The 24,173-nt window shown below is 37.1% G+C and overlaps 1 protein-coding gene across 1 annotated transcript in view; it reads left to right on the top strand.

Moving 5' to 3' along the window:
* The window catches only part of KCNH8 (potassium voltage-gated channel subfamily H member 8), a gene marked incomplete at its 3' end in the record, with an annotated part of 385,548 nt that overhangs the window by 250,087 nt on the left and 111,288 nt on the right, over window positions 1-24,173 (top strand). Inside the window, exons 6-7 of the mRNA XM_079921784.1 lie at window positions 10,152-10,309; window positions 15,381-15,588. Of these exons, the coding sequence (XP_079777910.1) occupies window positions 10,152-10,309; window positions 15,381-15,588 (366 nt within the window). The remainder of the gene's footprint in view (window positions 1-10,151; window positions 10,310-15,380; window positions 15,589-24,173) is intronic.

The following is a 24,173-nucleotide window of genomic DNA, read 5'->3' as shown; positions in this document are numbered from 1 at the left end:
CTGTAATTTATATCTAGCCTCATAGCGTTGTGGTTGGAAAAGATACTTGATATGATTTCAATTTTCTTAAATTTACCAAGGCTTGATTTGTGACCCAGGATATGATCTATCCTGCAGAATGTTCCATGAGCACTTGAGAAGAAATTGTATTCTGTTGTTTTTGGATGGAATGTCCTATAAATATCATTTAAGTCCATCTTGTTTAATGTGTCATTTAAAGCTTGTGTTTCCTTACTTATTTTCACATTGGACAATCTGTCCATTGCTGAAATTGGAGTGCTAAAGTCCCCTACAATGATTGTGTTACTGTCACTTTCCCTTTTTATGTCTGTTAGCATTTGCCTTATGTATTGAGGTGCTCTGATGTTGGATGCATAGATATTTACAATTGCTATATCTTCTTAGATTGATCCCTTGATCATTAGGTAGTGTCCTTCTTTGTCTCTTGTAATAGTCTTTATTTTAAAGTCTATCTTGTCTGATATGAGAATTGATTGCTACTGCAGCTTTCCTTTGATTTCCACTTTCATAGAATATCTTTTTCCATCCCCTCACTTTCAGTCTGTATGTGTCCCTAGATTTGAAGTGGGTATCTTGTAGACATATATATATATGGCTCATGTTTTTGGATCCATTCAGCCAGTCTATGTGTTTTGGTTGGAGCATTTACTCCATTTGCATTTAAGGTAATTATCAATATGTATGTTCCTATTACCATTTTTGTAATTTTGGGGGGGTTGTTATTATAGGTCTTTTCCTTCTCTTGTGTTTCCTGCCTAGAGAAGTTCCTTTAGCATTTGTTGTAAAGCTGGTTTGGTGGTGCTGAATTCTCTTATCTTTTGCTTTTGTGTAAAAGTTTTAATTTCTCTGTTGAATCTGAATGAGATCCTTGCTGGGTAGAGTAATCTTCGTTGTAGGTTTTTCCCTTTCATCCCTTTAAATATGGCCTGCCACTCCCTTCTGGCTTGCAGAGTTTCTGCTGAAAGATCAGCTGTTAACCTTATGGGGATTCCCTTGTATGTTATTTGTTGTTTTTCCCTTGATGCTTTTAATATTTTTTCTTTGTATTTAATTTTTGATAGTTTGATTAATATGTGTCTTGGTGTGTTTCTCCTTGGATTTATCCTGTATGGAACTCTCTGCACTTCCTGGACTTGATTGACTCTTTCCTTTCCCATATTTGGGAAGTTTTCAACTATAATCTCTTCAAATATTTTCTTAGTCCCTTTCTTTTTCTCTTCTTCTTCTGGGACCCCTATAATTAGAATGTTGGTGTGTTTAATGTTGTCCGAGAGCTCTCTGAGACTGTCCTCAATTCTTTTCATTCTTTTTTCTTTATTCTGCTCTGCAGTAATTCCACTATTTTATCTTCCAAATCACTTCTCCATTCTTCTGCCTCAGTTATTCTGCTATTGATTCCTTCTAAAGAATTTTTAATTTCATTTATTGTGCTGTTCATCATTGTTTATTTGCTCTTTAGTTCTTCTAGTTCCTTGTTAAGTGTTTCTTTTATTTTCTCCATTCTATTTCCAAGATTTTGGATCATCTTTAGTGTCATTACTCTGAATTCTTTTTCAGTTAGACTGCCTATTTCCTCTTCATTTGTTTGGTCTGGTAAGTTTTTACCTTTCTCCTTCATCAGCTGTGTGTTTCTCTGTCTTCTCATTTTGCTTAACTTACTGTGTTTGGGGTTTCCTTTTGGCAGGCTGCAGGTTTGTAGTTCCCGTTGTTTTTGGTGTCTGCCCCCAGAGTCTAAGGTTGGTTCAGCAGGTTGTGTAGGCTTCCTTTTGGAGGGGACTAGTGCCTGTGTTCTGGTGCATGAGGCTGGATCTTGTTTTTCTGGTGGGCAGGACTGCATCTGGTGGTGTGTTTTGGGGTGTCTGTGACCTTATTATGATTTTAGGCAGCCTCTCTGCTAATGGATGGACTTTGTTCCTGTCTTGCTAGTTGGTTGGCATAGGATGTCCAGCACTGTAGCTTGCTGGTCGTTGAGTGGAGCTGGGTCTTAGCGTTGAGATGGAGATCTCTGGGAGAGTTTTCTCTATTTGATATTATGTGGAGCCAGGAGGTCTCTGGTGGACCAGTGTCCTGAACTCGGATCTCCCACCTCAGAGGCACAGACCTGACACCAGCTGGAGCACCAAGACCCTGTCAGCCCCATCACCAGGTATGTGGGAATTTCTTGCCTTTTGGGAAGTCTGAGGTCTTCTGCCAGCATTCAATAGATGTTCTGTAGGAGTTGTTCCTCGTGTAGTTGTATTTCTGATGTATTTGTGAGGAGGAGGGTGATCTCCACGTCTTACTCCTCCACCATCTTGAAGGTCTCTCGTTAGCACATCTTTTATTGTCTATCTTAGTCTTCATTAATTCTAAATTTTGTTACTTGGATAACTAATATTTACCTCATATGAAATTAATAGACTTTATTATTTTTTTAAATTTCATGACTGAATATTATAGATGCTATAGTCCTTATGTTTTCTATTGGAGTTAAATTTGGAAATTTTACCACTCAAAAACTACAACTATAAACAGGAAAAGTATGCCAAAAGACTTTCTATAATTAAGTAGTGTATGCATAAATCATGGTTTTTTAGTAGTTTATTTTGAATCATTAAATTATTTTTACTAAAAATGATCAAGTAATTCCAAAATTCAATATCTAATTTAGAGTTACACAGCACCTGAAAGTGGATAACTTATATGGAGCCAAAATTGTTCGTTTTTACACATACCAGTGTACATGTTATGTGGAAGTTTTTTGAGAAGGTAACGTTATACAATGAAATGAAAGCAATGTACAAAGTCAGTATAATAAAATAGTTATAGACAATAAATGGGAGTTTTCTTAGAGATCTGCTGGGAATGTGTGCTGTGTCCTTTGACCTGCCAGCATTTTCACAGATGGGGCTTCAGATAATAAAAACGGGAGTCCATGGTCCCCATCAGAGGCATGCTCCTTTTGGATGCCTTGTCCATCTTTGAGTGCCAAGAGCCCTGCACAGGGCAAAGAGCACAACAGGTCCTCAACTGACACATTTTCATAGTACTTAAGGATGTTGCAAAGCTGAAAGGTATAGCTGTGCTTTAGATCTTCCAGTAAAAATTAGAAACGGTCAACTGGGAGCAATCTGTACAAAAAAACCAACATTTGGGAATTTAACTTGGCAAAAGTTTACTTTAACTAATAGTAATGCAAGACTTTGTGTGTGTGTGTGTTTTTTTTAAGATTCCGCAGCAGTCTACTAAGGCTGCATTACTAAAAGAAAAAACAATTGTAAATATATACTAGAAACATTATACTACCACCCAATTGGCAAAAATTTTTAAGTGTGACAACATCAAGTGTTGGTGAGACTGTGGAATAATGAGAACTCTGCAAACACTGCTGAGTATTTGCTACTGTCTTCCCACTGGACAGGCTACATCTGGGGATTAACTTTTGTCTTTCCTGGAGAGAAGAGAGCAGGAGACACTTTTGAAAATGTATGTCCTGCTTTGAGGCAACTAGGAAGAGGGCAGGGAGCTTTTCTGGCTTCTGTTCCTTCTCAGTTGCCTTCAGCTCAAAATAATTCTTATTCCAAAGTGGCATATCTGAGGATGGCATAGTCTGCTACCGTTTCATTACCTTACTTCCAAAAGGACAGTAGTCAACTACGTGAATGGTTTTCTTTTCTTTATTGTGTTAAAAACCTGAAAATTTCTTTTCAAAATAAAAATTGATGGGGCAACTCACTATGTAAAGGTACAACATATTCTGTTTGCTGCTAATGACAAAACTAGAAACAAGGAGAGGGAGTTAGAAGGAGGAAGACGCCTATTTGAGGAATGTAGGAAGGATGCGTCAAACTAAGACAGCGCTGGCAAAAGGCAGAGGGCTCACCATTGCCAGAAGCATTCAAGGCCTTGTTGACCGCATCCTTATGAAGCATGACATGGATGGGGTTCTTCCATTCAAAGAGAAGTTGGGATGGAAGGACTTCTTTGCTGGGCTGTTCCACCTGATGTTGACGTTGAGGGTCAAAACTGATGTACGAGTCCACCATGACCCTGGTACAAAACAGAAATCAGTGATGGTATCGACCACGCCCAACCCACCTGGTTGCATTCTTTCAGCCTTACCTTTTCTTCCGCAGGCAATTGCTCTTAACTGCTGCTTCTCCCTCTGTCTGCTGCCCTTTCATTTCCATAAACTTCTCATTTAAGGTAAGCAGGAGGGACAAATGCTGACAAGATGAGCAAGGATCAGGTGGTATGAAAATCTCATCCACTAATCCTAGCAATCAATTACAGCCATTCTTAGGATTTTGAGTCCCTCAAGCCCCTTCATTAATCAACCCCCAGTTATTCATTCTGCCCACACGTGCAACTCACATTTGCTGTGGCATCATACTGTGTTCAGAGGAGTGTCTCACAAGCAATGGAAAAAGACTGGGTATCTTTAGAATATTAGTCGGCAGCTGGTTTAGTTAAATCTCTCTCCACCCTCGCTGTACTATATTGATTAAATTGTAAAGAAATGGCTAAATGAAGATATTATTTGTATTTGGTGCATATGCTCTCATGCACACCATTCTATTTTAATTTACTTTTTAACACATAAGTCAATATTATTTTAAAATTATTTCCCATCTGGCATGCATGCTAATAAAGAAATCTACTAATTTGTGCCATATCAAATTTAACCTTTTTTTTTTTTTTTTGTACTTTCTAATCACAGAGTTCTCAAGGAAATCAAACTGGAAAAACTGGTTTTAATCTTCTTGCCTTTTAGTTCTCATACATAACCATTTAGTGAGAGACAGAAATGAAACACTTGTTTTTGGAGGTCTTAACCATGTGAGAACAAAACACGTACAGTTCTCTCTCTATTATTTGTCTTTATTTTCATCATGCTTGTGTAAAACCTAAATACAGCAAGGTAAACTGATTATCCTGCAAAATAACTCAGCGTGATCTGAATCATAAAAGAATTCAATTACAGTCAGCCTCATTTTGGTGGGGTATATTATGATCAAGTTTTTGAAGTTCTGTAAATCACACGTATGTATGTATATATGGTAATTCTCTATTACCCTGTTTGTTTATTCATTTCACATGATACCAGCACCGTGTGCCACAAGAGACTGCTTGTGCATACACACATACGTGAGGCATTAACATTTCTAAGTGCTAAACTCGTATGACTCAATTCATTATAGTTTTGGAAATATTTTTCCTGATTCAAACTGTGTGTATGTGTGCTTATAGACAGTTGTGCACGTTGATAGTAAATGGAATTAACAAGAAAAGTTAAATATAAAAATTTCTATATTAATGAATTTTCATGTATTTTTCAACATAAAGTTGAAAAACATTATACTTTCTAGATATCTCAGAATGAAAACCATACTGCTGCCTTTTAGGAAGGTTAGGGTTAGAGTCTGGAGGAGACCACATTCTTACTGCAACATTTGAATGAGTCGCTGAGTTAATTCACTGAAGGTGTAAAACTTTATGGGAAGTGAGACAACTACAGGGGAAAGAGCAGCTGGACCCAGTATAGTTGGTGAATCTCCTCTTCACCCCCGTGGTTCTTTTATGAGGAACACCAGATCTGGGAGGCTCTTTTTTCCCTCGTCACAATCTAATTTTATTCTGTGTTTCCCTCACTCTGAAAGAACGTGTGCTCCCCATTTCTGCCCTTCCGTTAAGGGAACATTTACATTGCCACCACATCTTTATCAGTGGAGAGAACAGAGTGATTTCTCAGTTCTCGCTGGACAGATGCTTAATCCTCATATTTCCAGAATCAAAGACAGTTCATTCCCCCACATTCAATTCTGTGACCCAGATTTTACCTGGGCGCTGCCAATGCTGAAATGAATCTAAGGGCTAAAATCGGAAATACATTTCTCTGCACTGACCTATTGGTATTGCCCCTAAAATATATTTGAAAGTGCAGTAAATCTTTAAGATAATGGAAAGAAAATGGAATTGCCTGCAAAAGATGTCCTGTTTCTCTCTTGCTTACTATCTTCATGACTTTAAACAATTTCCTTAAATCTCCTGAGTCATTAGTAAAATGTCAGTGATAGTACACCTGAGAGAGTTGGCATGGGAACAACACAAGCTAATAAACATGAAAATATGTTTTGTAAATCACAGTACAACAGAACTATGTCTATTATTATGTGTATGACAAAAGTAGGTTTTTAAAAAAAATCAGCTATCTAAAAATAATTATGTAGTAACCCAAATGGGAAAAGAACTTGAAAAAGAATAGCTACATGCATATGTATAACTGAATCACTTTGCCCTACCCCTGAAACTAACACAACATTGTTAATCAACTATACTCCAATATAGAATAAAAGGTTTTTTTAAATAAATAAATAAATAAAAATAATACATTGTAAATCGACTATACTTCAATAAAATTTTTAAGAGTTAAAAAATAAATAAAAATAATACTCATCACTCACTCAAACCTACAGTCCTTATATGATACCATAGTCCTAGAAATCTTAGAATATAATACATATCTAGGTTTTCTCCCTGAAAATAAACCTGAAAGTACTCAAGTACTTCAAAAATATATTTGTATCCATAAATTTAAAAGATAGATTTTATTCTTTTGCTGTTAACATTCTTTGTGTTTAAAAGTCTTACCATTACTTCTTTTTAAACGTAATAATCTTCTCTTCTTTTCATCCAATTAACTCAATTGAGTAACAGATTATTTTTTAAAAAGCTTTCTAAACTAATATTTTGTAATGACTCATCCAAGAAAATATCTTTTCTGTTCAGAAGTCTGCACCTCTGTTTTATTCTTTAGTCAACCACATAGCTTTAAAAATGTTTACTGTATCAATCAACCAAAGACCAATCGATCACTTCTTCCACTCCTCCATTCAGGAGAGCACCCCAGGTATGTGGATGGTGGCAGTGGGTTTTCTGTAAAATCTGTGGTAGAACCTGGTGATCAGTTAGTAAATACACAAAGGCATTTATTCCTTCAATTTGATAATGAACTACTTATCAACTGCTTTATTTCAACAGGTGCTGGTCTAAGCTGTTAAATTGCTCGGCTAATGCACAAATACATGAGTCTAGAAAGTTAAAGAGAAAGAATGAAAAGGTCACCTGCTACCCTAACAACTTCACAACATTCCCCTGAGCTCCCAGCCCCCTTTGGTGGCCATACTTCAGGGATGCATTGGTACTTTTTGCCATGATAGCACTTTTACTCTGCAGGGGAAATCACCTTGGGATTGTGTTCATCCTTTGTGAGTGGCTTATCAACTAGCTTCATCCTTTCATATTCTCAGTATTAACAATGGAAGTTTGTTGTTTGTTTTTGTTTTTGTTTTTGTTTTTTGCGGTACGCGGGCCTCTCACTGTTGTGGCCTCTCCCGTTGCGGAGCACAGGTTCCGGACGCGCAGGCTCAGCGGCCATGGCTCACGCGCCCAGCCGCTCCGCGGCATGTGGGATTTTCCCAGACCGGGGCATGAACCCGTGTCCCCTGCATCGGCAGGTGGACTCTCAACCACTGCGCCGCCAGGGAAGCCCACAATGGAAGTATTTTAATATTTTTATTTTTTGACAAAAATGACTTCTAATAATGCCATCTTAATAAGTTAGATCATTCACAATAGTCTAGAACAATTAATGTTTTCTTTTTGAGTCACCTAGAACTTGCTTCCAGATCTGAGATATGACTGGTCTCTGTTGAGGCACCAAAACTCAAAGCACAGAATTGGAATTTAAGAGACTTGAATCCAGGTCTTGCTCTTTTCACTAACTAGCTGAGGGGTTTAGTTCATCATGTGTGACCCTGGGCAGATCACTTGACGTCTTTTCTGCCTCAGTTTTCTCATCTGTAAAAGGGACTAATAAAAATACTTACCGCTTAGCATTGTTGTAAGGAGTCAATGAGATTATGATTATAAAGGTCGTAGAACAGCACTGTGTTCATATTAAGAACATATGTGTTATCTATAATAACGTAATAGTAATCTGTTTTGTCAGAATTCCTGTATTATCTCATCTCACAGGCTATAATGAGAACCAGATGACTTACTAAATGTTGTATTAGTTTTTTTATTGCTGCATAGCCAATTACCGCAAACACATCAGCTTAAAACAATACCCGTTTATTATCTCATAGTTTCTATAGGTCAGAAGTCCAGATCTACCTTAGCTGAAGTCTCTCCTCAGGGCCTCAGAAAGTTGAAATCAAGGTGTCAGCTTGTGGTCCATTCTGGAGCCCAGGATTCTCTTCCTATCTCATGTGGCTGTTGAGCAAATTTCTTTATGGTTGTGGGACTAAGGTCTCCGTTTCTCACGAGATGTCAGTGAGGGGTCATTCTCAGCAATTAGAGGCTGCCCGCCGTTCCCGGCCGTGTGGCCCTCCCCATAATACGCTGTTGTTGCTTCCAGGCCAGGAAGAGCATGCCTCACTGCTTTCCAATCCCTTAACACCAGATGGAGAAAGGTCGGCTTTAAAGGGCTCACCTGATGAGGGCAGGCCACGCAGATCATCTCTCTTTACCCCTATGATGTAATGTGATCACACCTTCATATTTCATCATGCTCAGGGGATCCACCCTTACCCAAGGGGAAGAGATCAGAGGAGAGTGAGGGTGGTGGCAGGGGATTGGGGGTGGGGGGCATCTTAGAATTCTCCTTCAAATGTGATGTGAAGTGAAAAGTAAACATGATCTACAAATGTGTAAAGTGCACATTATTGTAATCTTTATTATTATTATCATTACGATCATGATACCAACAAGTTGTTAACCTCACATGACACAATTCCACGTACTTGCAATGGTTTACATTAGCTGTAAAGAGTACTCCAATTCATTTAAAAATTATGTAACTCAGAGCTTAGCATTCGTTTCCTAGCTCCTTGAATTCCTATTCTCTTTGGGGTACTTACTTCCCAAATTCCTTCCTTTGATCTTTGTCACTGAATCATGACACTCCCGAAGACCAAAGTCCCACCGACAAATATGTTTCTGTTGGGGTTGCCAGTGCAGAAAATGAGCAGCCTTCATCACAGTTACGTGTATGCACCAATCCCAAAATTCCCCATAACTTGGTCATACTCAACTGTAAAACAAATTAAAGAAAATATAACCCTTTCCAGTGCTTTAATGATATTTAACCCAAGAACTATGTGACAGACTCTGAGAAGTTTATTCATAGGCGGCAGGATTGAACTCTAGATGGTCCACATGTCTATGGCTTTGTCCTTTGACCAGCCCTCACAAGGATGTCATATATTGTTAAAAGTTTGATAAATAGGTAGTAAAATATAATATAAATATAAAATAAATACAAATATAAAATAAACATAAAATAAAAATATATTAAAAGGATGATGTAAAGAATGGTTGAAAATGATTATATCTTCCATTTAAATGGAATGGGGAGTTTAACCTAGAAATCCAAAGAAGAAACTTCTGATATTTTGTGAATACAAACACCTTCAGGGCAAGGATCAGTTTCATAAACATATGGAGATTAGTAAAACTTTTGTACATGGAATAGAGTACTACTGGATAAAAAATAAATTAAAAGAACATGGACTGCAAATTATACTTGTGTTCAGAGTCGTCTCTGCCACTGTTGGCAAGATGATCGTGGATGAGTTACTTTTCCCACTGAGACTTAGTTTCTGCCTCTGCTAATACTGCCTACTATGTACTGTCTGCTATGTTACCATCGTCGTCTACGGTAGAAGACATTCTGAGTAAGTGAAACAATCTAAGCTAAGTTCTTAGGACAATGTCTGGTACACAGTGAGCATTCAGTAAGTGTTGCCTATTGTTGTTATTATTATTTATTTTAATTATGTTAACATGTGGCCCAAAGTCTGGAATGTATTACTGCTCAAAAAATACTACTTTCTTCACCTTTCTCCAATACCTGTTTGTTGAGTTGAGCTGGATCTGTCAAGAAGAGTATTTTGGGTATTGTCAATCTAAAGTACGTTAAGAGGTTACCGTTAGTCTAATTTAATATAGTTTTCTTCCTCGCTTCCTTCCCCCCCGCCCACCTGCCTGTCTTCCTTCCATCTTCTCTTCTTACCTTGTCTTTCCTTCTTTCCTTCTCTCTCTCTTTCTCCTAAATGCTCTTACTCTATCCTTTTTTTCTCAAGCAGATATTATTTTAAATTTTCGAACAACCTATGTCAGCAAGTCTGGCCAAGTTATCTTCGAAGCAAGATCAATTTGCATCCACTATGTCACAACCTGGTTCATCATTGATTTAATTGCTGCCCTGCCTTTTGACCTCCTGTATGCTTTCAACGTCACAGTGGTGAGTAAATAGCTCCCTTCCACATGACTTTGAAGGTTGGTTTTACCCCTGTGCTTATTTTTCACACGTTCAGGTTTTAAATGTTTGTCGCAATTTGTATGTCCAGGATTTTGTGCCCTTTTTAATAAAGAGGCCAATGTCACCAATGATATGCAGGCCAGATTCTCCAATTAAAGGAGTTACTTCCTTTTTGAAATTTGTATTACCCATTTCTAATCATTTAAATACCTAGAACCAGGATATTAAAAGCTTGAATTTATCATCAAATTGACTCACTAAACAAATCCTTTGATAAGGAAACCATCTGCAGGAATAGAAGCATTACTTTATGTTACTGAGCCAGATACTTCCCTCAAGAATTTGGTGGAGAGTTTGAAGATTTCTTCTACTTTTATGACTTTTACTCGCTACCTTTTGAATATTTCATTATTCATTGGCAAAACAAACAGAAGACCTATCAAGATAGATAGGTTGAAATTAAAATAGAATTCAACTACTTCTTAGAAGTCCCTGTAAAAATGTTGGATTGAGCAAAAATCTAAACGATAAAATGACCAACGTAAACCAAGCATCCTCTTGAATTTTATTGGTATTTGTAACTTCTCCTCTTTCTTCATCTAAAGCTTTTATTCTCAGATTTCTTACAGGAAAGAAAGTATGCCCTCTTGTAGTCATAGCTATTTTTACTGTTTAATGATTGACACTCTTAAAAGCATTAAGTGTTCCCTTTTAGGAAGGTATAAGAGAATTTTTGGACCAGTAATACAATTTGCTGCCAGAGTAACCAATTTTAGCAGGCAAAAATTTACTAGACGTTAGTTCAAATTAAACATATTTCCTACTCAGTTGACAAACCTCTCCCCATAGAAATTATATTCTCTATCAAGAATTTAATAGCATAGTTTTCAATATTAAACAAAGTGATCAATGTTTCAAATACAATCATTACTGACTTCAGAACGAAGACTGAACTAAACTCCTGACTACATAGTACAGATTTGTGCATTTGTTAATTGCCTGCATAATAGTATTTTTCTTTTTCTTTCAATTTTTTTTAAGTTGGGAAGTTGAGAGTGTCAACATTGTTAAGAGGTTTATAACTCAGCTGAAGGGAAAGCTCTGGGGAAAATCTAGTATATAATATCAATCAGTGCTAAAGTGGATTGTTATCCAAGCTTTTTAAAGTGCTTTTTAAGATTGAATTTGACTAGATAAGTATACTATAATGAAAGTGTAATGACTTAAAACAAGGCTTTTGCAAGACTGCCAAAAAATATCCTGAAGAAGTAGATAATTCATAAAATGATAAGAAAAATTTTCCAAATTATCCTGGAGAATTGTTAAATAAATGGTGTTTCATAGACTGCTGTAAATTAACTTGCTCTGCTACTAAATACTAATAATCATTTTTTATATTCCATTTCTCTTTGGGCACTGAACAAATAGGATAATTTTAAACATATACATATCATGTACTATAAAGTTTATAAAATAAAAAATAAGTAAAATGTTTAGATATGATTAAAATTTCCATTGCCTAAAATTAACACGAGTAAATAATTTTGAAAAAGTCTAATTCTCATAATTTGATGAATTTTAAATACTTGTACATTTTCACTGTGCTTCTGCTACCCTTCTTCGTTCTCACTTGTGAAATACAACACAAATCCTTTATAAAGATTTGAAGTTATAGATCAACATCTATATCAGAAAGAAAGAAAAAGAGGAAGGAAGTAAGGAATCTCTCTCTATTATCAGTGATAATCTTTCTGCTTTTCACAAGGGTGAGCTTATGATCATTTAACAATTGGCATATAGATTTGTTATTCCTCCCAATATATTAGTCAGTATGAAATATTCGATTTGAATAGAAAAGCTTGTTCAAAATATTACATTTACTTCCCAGGAAAGCATAAGTTATAAGGAAAAGTTCATAAGTTATGCTACTGTTATACTACACAGATTACAAAAAGAAGAGCAGGAACAAACAAATAAAATAACAAAGGGGCTGATTTTCCAGGTCTAAAGTGGGTCCAGTTAGTGCATCTCCATAGATGACATTCTAAAATGCATGGCAACCATCAAAAATGTACTGCATGCTTCAGCTTTGGCTGTGCCCACAATTGCTGATGGCAAATGTTTTACATGCAGCTCACACATTTACTTATTAAAACTTACTGTGTATAAGTCACGATGAAAGGCACGATGAGAGGTAAGATTGTGAATGAGACAAAGAAAGTAAAATTGTGAATGAGACAAAGATTGAGAGTAAAAAGGCAAAAATGTGAATCCAAGTTTTATCACTTACCATCTGAGTGGCTTCTTGGGAAAGTTAACATCAGAATAGGCCTAAAATCGTAAAAATTCCTGCAGGGTTTCTGAGTAGCCTAAAAAGGAACCTTTTCTATAAAATACCTTGCCAAGTGTCTAATACCTAGAAGGACCTCAGTACGGTAATTAACTTTTTTCTTTCTCCTTTTTCTTCCCTAGTAGATAGCCAGGAGGTGGTTATGTCCACTTGGTAATAGGGGAAACTGCAGTTTGATAGAGGTTTTTGATGAATGCATCATTCACTGTCTTGCACCTGTCTACAAGGTGCTTATAATTCTTATCAATGACAAATTCAGAGCAGCATCCCAAGAGTAAGAAGTTCCTTTCTCTTTTTCAGATGATATATTTCCATCAAAATCAAATATGCCTCTTTCTTCTATCATTCATCAAGAGCCAAAATTCACATTTTATAGCCGGAGGTTTTGGACTCAGATAGGAATAAATACAAATTTTTTTAAGTGACAGCGAAATCACCAGAGCTGCCTCATCCTGGACTCCCAGGCTCATGTCCCTTATTTTTGTAAATGACTATTGTTCTCATGTAAGGGCAGCCTCACATTCTTCCCTCAAACATCCCCTTTCTGGCCAGAGAAAATGGGGAGCTTGCCTGCATCAGTACTCTATATTCAGATGGTGTGTTAGTCTACTCAGGCAGCTATAAGAAAATATCATAAACTGGATGGCTTCAACAACGGGAATTTATTTCTCACTCTCCTGATAGCTGGGAAGTCCAAGATCAAGCTTTCAGCCAGTTTGATTCTTGGTGAGGGCTCTCTTCCTGGCTTGTAGACAGCTGTCTTCTTTCCGCGTCCTCACGTGGCCCTCATACAGCGAGGGGAGGGAGCGAGAGATTGGGGTGGGTGGCGAACAAGAGAGAGGGTGCTGTGGTCTATTATTATAGAGGCATTAATCCCATCTTGAGGACCCCACCCTCATGACCCCCTCTAAACCAAATTACTTCCCAAAGATCCCATCTCAAATACCGTCACACTGGGGGTTAGGGCTTCAACATATGAAATTTGCAGGAACACAATTCAGTCCATAGCAGATGGTATCCTCCATTTGAGAGTTCTGCTCCAGGATTCACTTTACTTACAAAATTGTTATCTATCAAATTCACCTACCTATAAAATAAATTTCACCCTAGTAATTCCTCTAAGCCACAAAGTAGAAACTGCATCTGACTTACAATCAGCTGGAGAAATGATAGATGAGAACGTGAGTATGAAGGAGAAGAAAGTAAACCTCTACCCAGAAGACCCACAAAAAGGAATAAAAGACCACAGCTACCTGGCAACTTCCTCAACTGACCTTACGATTTTTTTTTGCCACACCACACCTTGCAGGATCTTAGTTGCCTGACCAGGGATCGAACCCAGGCCCGCTGCCGTGGAAGCGTGGAGTCCTAACCACTGGACCGCCAGGGAATTCCCATCCTTATGATGTTTTTATATTTCAGCATAGAATAATTCACAAGATTACAGTGGAAGACACTTTTATTGAATATCTATTGTTATAGTGAGCCTGGAGTGTTTTGCATTTTCACATAATAGCTTATCCGTTCACTCATTTAACACAAATTTACTGAGCACTTCCTATGTGTCAGGCACTGCTCTAGGTACATTTTTCTTGGAGATAAGGGAAGATGGCTGGAGGAGGGAGAAATTAGAAGTCAGTTGACTCCAGATAATTATAAAGGCAGACTCTCAAAAGATGCTGCCCTTGTTTATGATTCTGCCTGTAAAGGAAAAATGATGCTTAGGTATAGTCATACAAACCACTTCCTTACCCTCTATTTATGGTTCACCCCCCAAATTAGAATAGGTCAAGGAACTTGTCAGATTCTATTTGCATATGAGTTAATGTTTTATTTAACTTTTCTTTTCTCTTGGAAGGTATTAAAAAGAGTGTATATTAGTGCACCGCATGTGTTGTAATAGTGACCTTGACCTTTCTGGTGGACACCAATGGTTCACATTTTTCAGTTGAGCCCTAAAGTCAAGAAACTAACTCCTTCACTACAAGTCTGTTGTTCTAGTTCATACAGAGGCAGCATCTAAAAGGTTTTTCCAAAATTTTGTTCCATTTGATTTTGGTTCCCTAAGCATGTTTGTTTAACAGAAAGCACAGAATGTATGTGCTCCAGGCAAATGTTTTCTTTGTCTATTGATAATGTTAGAAGGACGATAGCAAAGCACATGAAGCAGGAGGTGCTACTGGTATTTGTGAGCAGATCTTACTCAAGTTTCTAGGTCTCACTATTTAAAAATAAGAAACCTAAGTTACTTTTGCTACCACTTTACAGGGTTTTACTTCAGTCTATACAAAGTTTTGTTATAACGCAGCTGCCTTACATGGAGAAAGGGAAGTGGAATTGAAAGAAATTAAAAGAAAGGGGTGGAGACATCTATTCAATCCCGATCCCATAATGTGTTTCAGTTGTATATCAGAATATATAAAATTATCTTCAGTCATATAGGTAGAGAAAAAAAGATACATCTTAATTAAGGAAGATAATTATTCACTCAAAGAAATTAAATTGCCTTATCATCTTTTATCTTATCAATTTCCGATATAATATATCAGGAGACGACATAGAAATGGTCATAAAATGGTCACAGTGTTGGAATCCCGATTACGCTTAATTTCAAGAACTTCCCAGAGTGGCTGTAGATGAAGTGACTGTTGTGGATGTAATGACTCCGTGAGCCAAGCAGTGCGGCTCTGTTTTCCCACGCAGGTGTCTCTCGTGCATCTCCTGAAGACCGTCCGGCTGCTGCGTCTTCTGCGTCTCCTGCAGAAGTTGGACCGTTATTCCCAACACAGCACAATCGTCCTGACTCTGCTCATGTCCATGTTTGCCCTTCTTGCACACTGGATGGCATGTATCTGGTATGTCATTGGAAAAATGGAGATGGAAGACAACAGCCTTCTGAAGTGGGAAGTTGGTAAGGGCTTACATTTGTCGCATTTTCCATTTTTAAGTGAAAAAGAGGATTGTCTAGAATTTGGAGGAGGTGAAAGATGAGGCTATAAATATATGTCTTCTGACTGTTGATTTGTCTCATCGTTTTTGGGGGTGTGTGGAGAGGGTCCATGGTACACGTAATTTCTTTTAAGAAAGTTTTCTGGAACAACCTTGCATTTTTTTCAAAGAGAATTGGGTTAAGTTCTCAATGGGTGAACTTTTAAAAATGCCCGGCGCGTCTGTAGAAGTGTTTAGATAAGTAATGTGTGATCTTATCTTAGCATATCCAATGGAGGGCTAGTAACAATAAATCATTGGGAACTGGCCAGTCATTACAATATTTTTAAATCATAAGAAAATGATCACTTGTATTTGAGGTGGCAAGTGAATAATAAAAAGGATATCTCTACTATTTTCTCCTAAAAAAAGAGAGACAGCACTATCATACTGATTTCCACATTTAGTATACTTTGAGAACTTGTGATGATACAGAAGAAAGGATATTTACAAATATAATTTGTAAAGTTTTGTGTCCGCATAATCCATGGGAATTTAAGGGAGTTGTTTCAAGTGTTACATAATTCTGCATAAATGAATCTGAAATGTTCTGCACATGAACACATTTTTAAACTTATATCAACCACAAGAACTTTCTAAAAAAATGAAAATTCTGAAGGCTATAACCCTCTATCCTAAAATATCTGCATTCTCACAGTCTTTCTTTTTAGAGAATTGTCATAGTACCTTATGTAGGGTATTTTTTCTTCTTAATCTGACATTTAATCAGAGAATATGTTTCCTGGTTAGCTAGAAAATCCTTCACTTATCTTCTCCTCCGAAAATCAATCTTGGACTTTTGAAAGAAGCTCAGACCTTTGCCCAGGGATAAAGCCATAGAGATTCTCAAGAGAAAAAATGCTCTAACTTCTTATATCAGCACTTTAATGACAGAGTGCATTTGGAACATCCCTGGGTGGACTCTTACTAAATGCCACTTTCTCACCATAGGGCATGTACAAAGCCTTAAAGGACATCTTTGGAGAATGAGCTGGGGACCTTAAGAAAGTGGGTTCAAGGGAGTGAGTCTCCTGTCTACGTTCTTAAAAATGCTCCTACACATCTCAATTTTGTCCTTGAGGTACACAAAGAAACTAATGCATCCTGAATTGTTTTATCTTCCTTATCAAAGCACTTTTCCTATGCATTGCTGTAAACCTCCATTCTCAGGAACAAAGTAAAGAGAGAAATAAGACTGTAGAATGAGAGCACAAATATCCTGCATAAAGAGAACATGAGGTGTGTGTGTGTGTGTGTGTGTGTGAGAGAGAGAGAGAGAGAGAGAAGGAGATGGGGAAAGAGAAGATTTGATTAAAAGGAGGATCAAAGTCTGGATTGTACTTGGATGAAAACATTTTCTGTCCTTCAGTATCATTTCCCTCTTTATAACTTTGTCCTCCGGCTTCCTCATCACAGACCCTAGCATGGTCCTAATGCTTTTCAGTGAATTACAGCATGAAGTCTCCTCCCTTTGTTGTGAATCCATGTTAAAGTTCTGATTTGTGGCCATCAGCCACCTGATTCCTTTTCGGACCTGACCTCATTTCCTTCAGGCCCCAGACCTATACACACATATTAATTTGTAAGGCTTGTCTACTCTGAGAGTCTCCAGATGGGGAGATTCAGCTTATGCACGCTGTCAAATTTAGTTAGAGGAGGAAAGCTTTGTGTTTCATTTCCAACATACCAGTCCTGCTGCAGACTGACAAACTAGCTGATGTTTTTCTTCCCACAGATAGGCAGAGGTATTTGTTTTCCAAGAAAAAAGAAGCCAACCCCCTGAACTTCATCTGCATTGCCCCCTACCACGCCTACTCTTTGTCCTGGTGATATAAGCCAGTGTCATGTATGGGAGCTTGTAAGCTGGAAGTTAGCTCACAAAGAGAGCTAACTATTGGCAAAATAAAATGATGGGAAGAACATTGGGCTGGGGGGCGATGGATCTCTCCTTGCATCATGGCTCCAACACCTGCCAACTGTGAGATTTGCAGTAATTTTGTTCACCTGTCTGGGCCTCAGTTTCCTCATCTGCAACATGAGAAAACTCACTATGTAACTTGAAAGGCTCTTTCAGAATCCATGATTTATGACTTTAATAGAAGAACAAACCCAGTTTTGTGAGTTTAATATTGTGTATCTATTTTCTATCATAGCTCAGTGCCCATGTTAACCAGCAGAAGCAATCAATCATCCAATGTCAACAAATTTGAGGGACGTGTCAGGAAGGACATCCTATGATCATAGCATGTCAAGGAATTGATATGGTTTACTCAGTTATGATGAAAAATAACAGAACATTTATCTTTAGAGGATTAGATTTCCTGTCCAAACACCTCTAGGGATATGGTCAGGAAGGTAGCATGCTAATTATGTTTGTCAATATTGGGTTTTTAAGCTTGGCTACAAGGACTTTCCCTTCCCCTAAAATTACTTGGATCATTTGTTCGTTTGGAACATTCTCCAGCTGAGATTTGGACACAAATTAAATAATTATGACCTTCCCTACCTAATTTTGTAATGAAGCAGCTGAGAGTCTGGACTAATTTAGTTTTTACTATGTAATTTGTCCACTAATAATATGCTTTACCTTTTCTGGTCCAATTACCATGAATCAAAAAATTCATCACACACATAAAACTTGATTAGAGAACATATTGTTCTTTATGCTCTGACTAACATTAGATGTACAGAACAGATTCATCTTCCCAAGGAATAAAATGGATCTTCCTTTCTCATCGTTGTTAATTTCCTTGAAATGATTTTTTTCCCTTTTTGCCCTTGACAGGCATGCTATTGTACTTACAACTAGAGAGGGTTCAAATATTTTGCGTGAGACCAAACCAAAGTTAACCTTCAAAAAATGTTTCATAATGTCACTTCTCTATAATATATCTATTTTTGTAAGGAAGAATTAATACTCCTAGATTAATTGTATCAGAGGCAAGTTATGAACTGATTTGCCTGGTGTTCTATTTTATTTCATATTCTTATGTGTTCCTATATTATATTTTAAGGAATTTGAGATTTGGCTTATTGTTTCATGGAATTTTAGGCCTGGAAGGACCTTAGTCCAGCTCTTTGATTTTATGGTGAGAAATCCAACTCTAGGTTATACAAGCTTTCTGGTGGAAGGGGCTTTTGTCACTTGTGTCCACTTGTATTTGATTGTTCATTGCAGTGAGCTTCCTCACTGTGGTGTACAGTTCCTGGTGCATGGCAAATGCGTAAAAAGAAAATTGTTGAATGAATCAGTCTTCAAGGTCTTTTCATTACTAAATGACAATCATGGGACAAGAATCTAGATTCCCTAACTCCTTGTGTAGAAGTCCGTCTCATAATTTTGAGCATTATGATATAATAGGGAATGGTTATTTAGCAAATTCTTTCCAGCAGGAAGATAGAAAGAACAAATAGGGTGGTAACTTAAGATTTGGCCATTTATTCAAAAAATATTTTTTGAGTGCCCACTGCATGCTTGGTCCTGTGTTGGGCACTGGAGATACCAAAACAAATTATATACTTAAATTAGGAGTTTGGGATTAACATAGACACACTCCTATATATAAAATAGATAAGCAACAAGGACCTACTTATAGCACAGGGAACTCTACTCAATATCTTATAATAATCTATAAGGGAAAAGAATCTGAAAAAGATTAAATATATATATTTAACTGAATATATATATATTTAATATTTAATATAATATTTATTTAACGTATATTTAACTGAATCACTTTGCTGTACACCTGAAACTAGCACAACATTGTAAATCAACTATACTCCAATAAAATAAAGAAGAAAAAAATAATATACTTAATGCCATGGCACTTAAAGTCCAGTAAGAAAAAAAGACAAATAATTCAACGGATATATGGCAGTGCGGTATGTTCTGTAGCAAGAACCTGCATAGAGGGCAGGCAACTAAATCTAACAGGTTATCAGCAGAGGCATTTCCAAGTTGAGCTGAGTTTTGAAGAAGAATGAATAGTCTTGTCTCTAAGGATGCTGAGGAACGGGTGTGTGTCACAGCAGGGGCAGGACTGTATGAAGCCTTTCACTAGAACCAGCATTAAGGGTGAAGCGGGGGATGGTAGTGAGGTGATGAGGCTAAAGAGGTAGGTAGTCAGGGTCCAGATCTTTAAAGACAATTCAGGCTAAGCTTTAGAGTTTGGGCTTCATCTAAGGCTACAGCAAGGCTTAAAATTCTCTCTCGAGCAGCGATCCTTTGAATATAGAACCCCAGGAGGCAGGGGGAGATGTTTTGCTCTGTTTCTTTTTCAATATCTGTAAAGTGGCCCTAATAATAGTGTGTACCTCACTGGGGTCACCAGTATTAAAGTAGGCAATCTCGGTGAAGCATTTAGCACTGTGCCCGCCACCTAGTAACTGCTCAATTAATAGGAGCTATTGTTACCATCATTACTATTTTATTAAGACAGTTACTTCTAATAAAGAAAGTACTATGACCTGGGACTAGTGACACTTATCATCTTATATGGGAAGAGTATTAAGTAATGGCTTTAAAAGTGTTGCCTTCAAGTTTAGGCACAGTGCTCCATAAGTTATTATATACTTTTTTACACGTATCTTCAAAATAATATATCTGCCCAAACTTTCTATTCGAGTCAGCCTCTGAAAATAAGTAATTTTCGCATAGCCTCGTAATTGCATACAAATAGGATATTTTCCCTTCAAAACTAATATAGGGGAGAGGTTCAACATCTACCCTACATGCTTGTTGGGATATAATAAACTTTTATGGAATTTAGACATAGTGCTTCAAGTCTAAGCGTGGCTTTTAAATTTAAAATTTTGTTTTCACTGTGAAGAAATGTTTCAGAACATTTCTATAAGAAGACTTCAATAAATACCTAGCTAAAAATGTGTTGGATGGCTTTGCATGAGCACAGGAAACTATACTCAATATTTTGTAATAACCTATAAGGGAAAGGAATCTGAAAAAGAATATATATATATATATGTATATGTTACTGAATATATATATATATATATATATATATATATATATATAAAACTGAATCACTTTGCTGTACAACTGAAACTAACACAACGCTGTAAGTCAACTACACTTCAATTTAAAATAATAATAATAAAAAAGAAGACCTTACATGTTTCCTTGCATCCCAGTTAATGTAGGGATATATTATTTTAGTTATCATTTATTAAGTTCAGTTAATGACATTGAATTAGTGCTTAAAGAGCTCCATTAGCATCCTTGAGAGAATATAATGGTTCTGATTTAAGCTAGGAAGGTTTGGATTTGAATCTTGCTTCGGGGATTTTACTAGGCTTGTGATTTTGGTCAAGGTGACTTCAATGTGTGACTTTTTATACAACAATCTTAGTTTTCTCATCTGTAAAATGGGTGTGGCAGTACTGATCCTCACAGCGTTTTCTGAGGAATTACAGGTACTCAAGTTGACGTGCCTCACATAGTTTCTGGTACATATTATGTTCTTGCACCTGATAACTACCACCATGACCACCACCTCCACTCTTAATCACTGATTGAGGCCATTTTCAAATTGCAGCCACCTACTTAAACTTACATCAATGAGCTATATAGAGCTGATGTAGCAGTGCTGTTCAAATGTAGTGACCAACACAGAAATAGAGTCACAGATGTAAAAAACAAACTTATGGTTACCAAGGTGCAAAGGGACAGGGGAGGGATAAATTGGGAGATTGGGATTGACATATACACACTACTGTATATAAAATAGATAACTAATGAGAACCTACTGTATAGCACAGGGAACTCTATTCAGTACTCTGTAATGACCTATATAGGAAAAGAATCTAAAAAAGAGTGGATATATGTATATGTATAACTGATTCACTTTGCTGTACAGCAGAAACTAACACAGCATTGTAAATCAACTATAACAAAAAATTAATTTAAAAAAACCAAATCTAGTGAAGAGGTGATATTTCTGTATCAGGGACAATTCTTGATTGCAAGCAAAAACAGAAAAGGAATGCATTAGCAGGACATGCAGACTCAGAAATAGAAGGATGGAGAACAAGACTTGGGGGAAAAAATGTGAGCCAAGGCAGATCCAGATACCCCAGTGCAAGAAGCACAGTTGCTGACATTTTGCAAAGATGGCCTGGACGTGTTTCTGCCTTTGTAGATGCCATGGGTGAGTCCTAACCTTCTGTTCATCTCTGATTCACAGTCCCTGAAAGGAGAATCCGATTGGTCACGCTTACATCATACATTCAGACACGGACTTCTGGGCAAGGAGGGATCCCCCCACCTTACACTTTCATGGTTAGAAGTGGGACCCTGTGTCTCTCCATTACTATACACAAAGGAGAATACCCCCTTCACATAGGATTTTAGACAGCCCACCCCTCAAAAAAAGACAAAAGTCTTCTACAATAACAACTTTACCCTAATACTCAAAAAAAAAATAACATTTATAAAAACACTTATTAAAATGCTTCTGTAAATCATCATACCTCTCTCAGACATCAAATGTCAGATGGAATTAGCTGAAAGATGGGGATGCTGTAATTCCCGGTGCATCTCGCTCCCTGTAATGCAGTCGGTGCTGCTGTGTCAGCCTAACAGTGGTACTTACCAAGCTGTGCTTCCACAAGCAGACTGCACCGTGGTCGGTAGCTCTCTTTTGTAGCTAAAACACTAACATTCTTTCTCGAAGCTATCTCTGTTTCTAAGGCTATGACACACTGAACTTTAAATGATCTGCTTCAAAAGTTAGAGCTGAGAGTATATTGTAATAGAGGGAAGCTTTTTTTTTATCTTTCAATCCTTTGGCTGGAGTACATTTATCCATTGCAGATGTCTAAACGTGTATCTGCATCACGGAAAAAAAAAAGCCCAAGAATATCATTTTCAAATTTTCATTGACAATTTTAGTCTTAAATCTCCTGATCCTCATTGGATAAAACATCATAAAACCTGATTGATTTGAATGGCTCTCTAGTTATTAACTGCTTAGCATTTACAAGCCACATGTAATGGGAAAAAAAATGACCAGGCTTATGATATTGTAAGCTGATTATTTCAATCACTATCAAATTTTCCTCAAGAGAAGGTAGAATTGTCCAGCACTCTACATTTTCAGGTTCTGTGTAAAGGATTATATAAACATTTTTAGATAACCCTGATCTGTAGATTTTCATTCTTGCAAATACATGAAATAAAGAAAGGGGAGAAAAAGCCTAAAATGAAGATTTCTAACCATTAAAATGGACCCTAGTGACGGACTCCTGGACTTAATTTTTTTTTTTTTTTTGAAGCAGGGTCTTGAACTTTAATGTGCACTGAAATTATGTGAGGATTGCATTAAAAAACAGTTTCTAATTCAGTAAATCTGAGGTGGAGCCTGAGATCCAGCATTTTTAACCACCTCCCCAGTGAAATCAGGGCTACTGGACCCCACACCACACTTTGAGTAGCAAAGTTTTAAAAAGCCTTGGGACATTGTGTGAATTTAATACTCATGGTTATAAAGTCCTAAACCAGCAACAATTGAATTCTTCCTATTTTCACTTTTCTATGCTTTTCCAATCCCCATCACATCTGTGAACTAGTTCACAAGTGTGAACTAGGAATAAATTTAATGAGTAGAAAAATAACTTACAAATTTTTTTTCTTCACATTTTTTGAAAACGATTTATATCAGATTAATATTTAGCTTACATTTATTAAGCACCACCTACATGCATGGTGCAGTGCTTAATATATTTGTATGCATTTTCTCATCTGATCTTTATTGAAATCCCATGAGACAGATGTTTTCAACTTCATCTTAGAAAAAAGAAACTAAAGCTTGAAAAGTTTGAAATTTCCTGGAAATTTACTTTTTAAATTATGAAATTTTTTTTTTTTTTTTTTTTTTTTTTTTTTTTTTTTTTTGCGGTATGCGGGCCTCTCACTGCTGCGGCCTCTCCCGTTGCGGAGCACAGGCTCCGGACGTGCAGGCTCAGCGGCCATGGCTCACGGGCCCAGCCGCTCCGCAGCACGTGGGATCCTCCCGGACCGGGGCACGAACCCATGTCCCCTGCATCGGCAGGCGGACTCCCAACCACTGCGCCACCAGGGGAGCCCTAAATTATGAAATATTTTTAACACAGAAATGTTTAGAATCAGTATAATGGTCGCCTATCTAAAAATTATATCTTTTTTAACATTTTGTTTTAATATATTTGCTTTATTTCTTTTTTTAAAATCAATGCAATATCACAGATGAAGCCAGAGCCCCACGACCCTTCAATTCTGCCTTACTCCCTCCATCTTTCCTCCTTACTATTCTAAAGTTGGTGCATAAAATTTTCTTAGATGCTGTTGTTACTATACAAATGTATTAGTAAAACAATATATGATATTATTTTCCCTCTTTATCTTCCAAATAAATCTTCACGAATGTAAGAAGTAATAATAATAATAATAACAGGCATACATGGGGCTTTCTCAGTGCCAGGCACTGTTCAAGGCACCTTGCTATAATTTTA

Source organism: Stenella coeruleoalba (genome assembly GCF_951394435.1).
Source record: "Stenella coeruleoalba genome assembly, chromosome: 5".
NCBI classification, from domain to species: Eukaryota; Metazoa; Chordata; class Mammalia; order Artiodactyla; family Delphinidae; genus Stenella; species Stenella coeruleoalba.
This window is presented reverse-complemented; position numbering and strand designations above follow the sequence as displayed.